This window comes from Leptonychotes weddellii, chromosome 3, assembly GCF_054177405.1.
Source record: "Leptonychotes weddellii isolate Sample4059 chromosome 3, ASM5417740v2, whole genome shotgun sequence".
Taxonomy (NCBI): domain Eukaryota; kingdom Metazoa; phylum Chordata; class Mammalia; order Carnivora; family Phocidae; genus Leptonychotes; species Leptonychotes weddellii.
In genome coordinates, this window is record NC_138371.1 from 46,628,685 (window position 1) to 46,634,684 (window position 6,000).

General features: G+C 37.2%; 1 protein-coding gene across 1 annotated transcript in view; it reads left to right on the forward strand.

Annotated features, from left to right (window-relative positions):
• Nucleotides 1-6,000, forward strand: part of PDE1A (phosphodiesterase 1A) — a 236,040-nt gene extending 230,040 nt beyond the window's left edge. The window contains exons 14-15 of the mRNA XM_031035677.2: nt 103-219; nt 3,426-6,000. Of these exons, the coding sequence (XP_030891537.1) occupies nt 103-176 (74 nt within the window). The 3' untranslated portion in view covers nt 177-219; nt 3,426-6,000. The remainder of the gene's footprint in view (nt 1-102; nt 220-3,425) is intronic.

Sequence of the window (6,000 nt, forward strand, 5' to 3'; positions counted from 1 at the left end):
TGTAAAACTGAATCTTCAACATGTGACTAAATTGCTTTAGGTTCCTGACCTTATTAGTTTTTTTCCACAGGCTTATTTTGTTTTTGTTTGCTTGTGTTGTAGGTGAATCAGATCTTCATAAGAACTCAGAAGATGTAGTAAACACTGAAGAAAAACATGCGGATACACATTCATAGGTTTGAAATACCTTGAAGGCTTCTGTGAGTTTAAACATGAGAGGTAATTTTATTTTTTAGACAAGAAACCTAATTTCTGAAATGAATGGTTTGTAGAATATCATTAGAGACAAAGTTATCTCATTTCATTGTCCTCCTGGAATCTTTTAAAAAAAAATCTCTCCTATTTTCTGAAGCAAAGTCTTACATATTTACTTTTTCAAAGAGCTTAATTTGCTCATCAATAAAAAATATACTTAGTGAGACATTTTAGTCCTTTAAAAATAATAATCTGTAGGCTGTGGAGAGGTTTAATCCTGATCTCTCTTTCTACTTCATGTAGGAAATACAAATGTTTACACTGGATGATAATAGCAAAGCAAGTACATATTATGAAACAAACATCAATGTTTGCTAAAATCTATAGACATTTGTTTGCATCAGTTGTTCTCTTTTTAAAAATTCAGCTTCTAGGGCTTGCCCTCAATCCACCAAATTACTAACTCTGGGAATGAAGCCTTGGAAATCGGAATTTTTAATAATCCTGTCTGTGGTATTTCTGTACCCTACAGTTGAGAACTGTTGTCTTGGGCCTACAGGGGAAGGGCAAGCTACTGGAAGGGAAGGATGTATATTTATAGTGGAGATGTCTTAGTGTCTCCTTAAAAAGTAAGAAAGAAAACTCACATGTTATAATGAGTCCTGCTTTTCGGGTGATGGTGGGGACAAGAGAAAATGCTGAAGGGACCATATACAAAGTCTTTTAAATGTTACTGGTAGCTCCTCACATATTGCTTTAGATACAAAAGAGTTAAACTGTGTTTGGCTTTTAAGATGATATATCTCGCGGTATTCTTGAGTTGGTTGTAAGACTGTCTTTTATTGATAACAGTAGTTTCATTAATGGCTACTCTCAAGTGTCAGGCCCTGTGGTGAGCATCTTACATGTATTAATCTCACTTAGTCCTCTCAACAATTTCAGAATTGGTGATTGTGATTCCTATTTTACATATGAAGCTTGGGTAGAAATCAAGCCAACAGAGTGGCTGTGCAGCAATTAAAACCCATGTATGTCTATATTTAACAATTTTAATATATTGTCCCATATTAGCTATAGCAATTTCCCTTTATACCCTCCACCCAGACTATAAATTTATTACCTTTGGAACTCATGGCTGTTTCAGAGGAGTTCTTAGGTTCTGATGATATATGATGGACCCTCCAGGTATATATTTTAGGGAAAACTAAATTCAGTGGAGTATTTATAAATGTTTTCAGTACAAAAAGTTTTTGTTTTTTTGTTTTGTTTTGTAGGGGTTTTTTTGTTTTGTTTTGTTTTGTTTTTTGGTCAAATAAATACCATTAGGACACAGAGTTAATCAAAATTAAGCAAGAGTCTTTCCTACTGGATGTCATCAATCCAGTGCACATTATGTAGCTTCAAAAGAAAAGAAGTCTACAAGAAGCATTTCTTATGCATTTGCGATATGGAACTGGAATACTTAGGAACATTTTCCAAAAATTGTGTGCAGGGAACACAGGTCACCAGTACATTGGTAAAAATGACTGTCCAATCTATGAAGATGTCTAAGGCAAAAAACATATATATCTGTAAAATTCTGGCATCTCATCAGTAAAAGGTTTCAGTGGGATTCAACTGGCAGTTAATGAAGCCTCTTTTTTCTTTTTTTCAACTAAAAAGACCCCGAAGCTGGAAGGATTTGAGACCCACTCAAATAGTGGTGTTCAAACTCAAGCAGGCTGTTAGACAATTTTTCTTTCCATCAGCACTAACCAAATCCTGTAGTTTACTTCTCAGTTTGAGAAAGCTCTGCCTTCAGTGCACAGTCAGTCTTCCAAAAATCATGGCCTTTAGTAGGTGAAATTTATATGCCTTCAAGAGATAGGCAGCTCTCTTAAATAGGGGAAGTAGAAAACCAACAGGAGTGGGGACAATTGGTAACTGTGACTCAGGCCCAGGATCTGGGAGACGAGAGCAGTGGTCAGCCTTGGAAACAGAAAGGACACAGTACACCTGAGCTGAAGGTGGCAGCCAGCCACTCTTTGCCTCCAACAAATTTTCACCATGTACAAATTAGGGACCAGTGTTTCCAGGTGTTTCCATTGGCTAAGAGATTTTTTTTTATGTAAAATCTTTCCATTTTTAATGTTGGCTCAAAGTTTTTTGAAACCCTGTGTAGACCAAACAAAATATATGTGAAGGTCAGATTTTGCCTACAGGCTCCCAGGTATTAACCACACCTTTATGACCTCTAGCTAATTCTTTCACTGGCCTCCATCATGGAAAGTATAGATTTTATGGCAGCCTGGCCATATCTCTGAGAGCCATTACCTACTTCATTCTCAGTGTGTGGGCCCCAGTATGGGATATTTTCTCAGGAAACATTGAAGTCTAATTCAACATGCACCATGATGAAACCTCATCAATCAATGTGCAACACTATACTTAGGGCAAGAAATCAACCTTTGAATCTACTTTTCACATTGCCGTATAACTTCACTATTATTTCTAAGACATTTCTGTCCACAGAACTATTTTGTTTTGATTACTTTTTCAAAATGTTTTTGTTAATTAGAGTGAATGCGATTGGAACTGGATATAAAATGCCATGCTGCTTTATTATTTCAAAAGAGGCTGGAATATAATTTATTATATTGTTTTCCTTGAAGGATATGCCAGAGATTTCTGGTGCTCCAAGAGCAAACGATTATCAGACCTGGTACTCCCTGGTGGGGGAAGTGTTCCCCATTCCTACCAATGCCTGCTCTTTAGTGTTGAGTGTACCGTCCAAGAAGAGGTCAAAGCCTGATGGCTTGTGGGCTGGATTTAGTCTGTGCACTTGCTTGGTTGACTCCCACATTGATTTAAAATATCGTTTTAAATATCTTTAAACAGGACTTAATGCTCTTGAGTTCACTACAGTCCTTGTGACTCACACAGGCCCACTTACCTCATTTATACTGTCTTCTAGGCTTGTATAGCTCCTTGGGTTTGTGACCTCTGATCCAAACAATCCAAATTTTTACTGGAATTGAAATATACAAACATACACACACATGCACATATACACAAAGAGAAGAAATAAGAAGAGGAATTCTAAGAAGATAGAAAACCAATTATCTATTATACACTGATAAATCCCTTATTTCTGACAAGGTATATAAAGTCCATGTGACATTACCACACAGTAATTGATGCATGTATATGACTAAAACTTGATCTTCATTTTCATTTGGATTTTATTTCAGGATAATGACAACAGGACTAAAACATCCTAAATCCTCAACATTCCACAACGTTATGTTCTCCTTTTTCAGCACACACCTGGATCAGGCCATTTTAATGGGCTCCTAGAAGGAACTTATACTAAGAAGAACATAAATTCTGAGCCAGTACCTCCGGCCAAACAAATACATTCAAAATTGCCATCAGAGTTTTTGGCCAGTATTTCTGCCATTGTCTTTCCTCCAAAAAACAGTCTTGGGGGAAATGTTTTGATTGTTTTGATCCAGCTTTTTCAAGCAAGTCTGAGAAATTTTTAAGACAAAAGGTGGATAGTTTAATATTTTCAACACTCTGAACCCAGTTATAGCAAGGGTGACCTTGCGACACATGGGCAAAAGATGAGGCATTTTAAAAATTTTCTTTCTTGTATTGTTTTATGCAGACTTCTATAGTTACCAATATTGCAAGGTTTTAAGTAAAAGGAAAGCAAAGCAAAAATATGGAAAACAATTTTTTTGCAGCTCTGAAGAACAGGCTATTTAGATTGTCCTTATTTTAAATACACGGAAGCAACATGAGAGGTCAGGCTGTTCAGAAGCTGTGGTTGAAGTCCTGTGACAACAGTGGAGCTTTAGCCTGGCTCTGCGACCTGATGACCATTGTAACTCTCAAGCTGGGAAACCACAGTGAAACCCATCCCTGAAACCAGCGGACCACCCTGTGGTTTCAAAGCGTGAAATGTCACCCATATGGGGATCATCACAATGCAAATCACATATTACCTACACTTCAGGATGACAAGAACCTTCAGCCATTGTTGGAGACAGGTGTTAGAACTGAGAATGGAATTTGCCTTCTGGGGTGTTGATCCCACTAGGACATAACAAAATATATTACAGGCCCAGGATAAGTGACAAGAAGTGTGTGTGTGTGTGTGTATTGAAAAATATCTATGAAAATGGAAACCCACACTTTTCTGTACAGATAATATTATTTGGCTTGACTTTTTAATTTTACTACACAGAAACAGACTGCAACTCTTGGAAACTCAGCTTGCTTGTCATGTTTTGCCTGAGCATGTGCAGAGCCTTTCCTTTGCTCCAAACTGAAGAACAGCTTTTGTTAGTTATTAGCTGACAAGAAAGGTCAAGCACAATTAGGGGCTGTAACTTTTCACTGTGCAAACACTTCAGTGATTCTGAGATGAATCTATCTTTGTGAAAGGTAGAAACTGGATGGAAAAAATCGAAAGTAGCCATCAATTAAAGAACAAAGTGAAGGAGGATCCATCCATACTATCAGTTTTCTGTTGCACCTGCTTTTTTCTTGGGTTCCACAATGCTAAGCAATATTTTAAAAATTGATGAAATCAGAAGCTTTTAAGTCTGAGTGGTGGGATTTTAGAACCCACAACTTAGATCTCCTTTAATGTGTAAGCCATATTCTATATGCATATTAGGTATGCATTGTTCTAATTTAAGATATATTTGTGCATAGACTGTGTATAAAATGCTTTTAAATGTTCTGTGAATAAGGTCCTTAGTTTTTGGTTCACCTGAATCTTGTGTAGAACTCAGCTAAAGAATTGATTTGTATCATAGACATTATAATGCAATTGGTATTTTAAACGTAAGCAGTACAAATTGATCTATGATGGCGTGTTGGGGGAGATTTATAGATATGTACATCATGGTGACTTTTTGTCTTTTAACAATGGACTTTTTATTTCTATTTATGAAGAAATTATAACTACTGCTTTCAATGTCTTTTTAAAAATAGCTATTTACCAGCTAGGAAATATTCTGCATTTAAAATAGAATCTGACTATTTGGGAAGTGTAATTACTTTTGTTCTTATTTGAGCCAGTTGTCTTTCGGTAGAGCTAGAGAATCTCTCCAGGGAGAAGTAAATTGAGACTGCTTCTCAAGGGTCATAGGAAACTTGTCCGCTTTGTTCCTATTGATACTTTAGGACCTATAGACTTTGTTACTAAAAAAAAAAAAAGAGAGAGAGAGAGAGAAATATAATGGATTCATCAGTTTCTGTATATGGCCTCTCCCCTAATTTTCCAGGTTATTTAACTTATAAAGCACCGTGACTGAATTTCTGGAGGGAGTGGAGAAAACACGCTCCACTTCTTCCGAAGAATTGTCACGCTGTTGATGCACTTTTTCTCTTCCTCATCTCCCTTCCTCTCTCCTTTCCCTCCTCCCCCTCCCCTTTCTACTTCTCTCCTTCTCATCTCCCTTCTTTCTTGCCTTCTCTCTCCCTAAGACAGCGACGAATTAGTGCCAACTGGCGGGAGTCAGCGCGGAGGTCCCCAGTGCCCATCCCTTCCGCACACACCAGTGTAGCCCGAGTCCGCCCTGAAGCCAGGGTGGGTGAGTCGGCAGTTCTGTCTCCCATGTCTGGCTTTGCATTTTTATTCTCAGCTACACAACATATATCTAACAATCTCATATGCCTTTTTATTTAACCAGTAGCTCTTTTATTTCATTTTTAACATGACAAGCTACAATTCTTGTGTTTTTACTCTGCTGTAATTCTCTGTATTTCCTATTACATATGATTGTTCAATAAATCATACTTGAGGGAAAA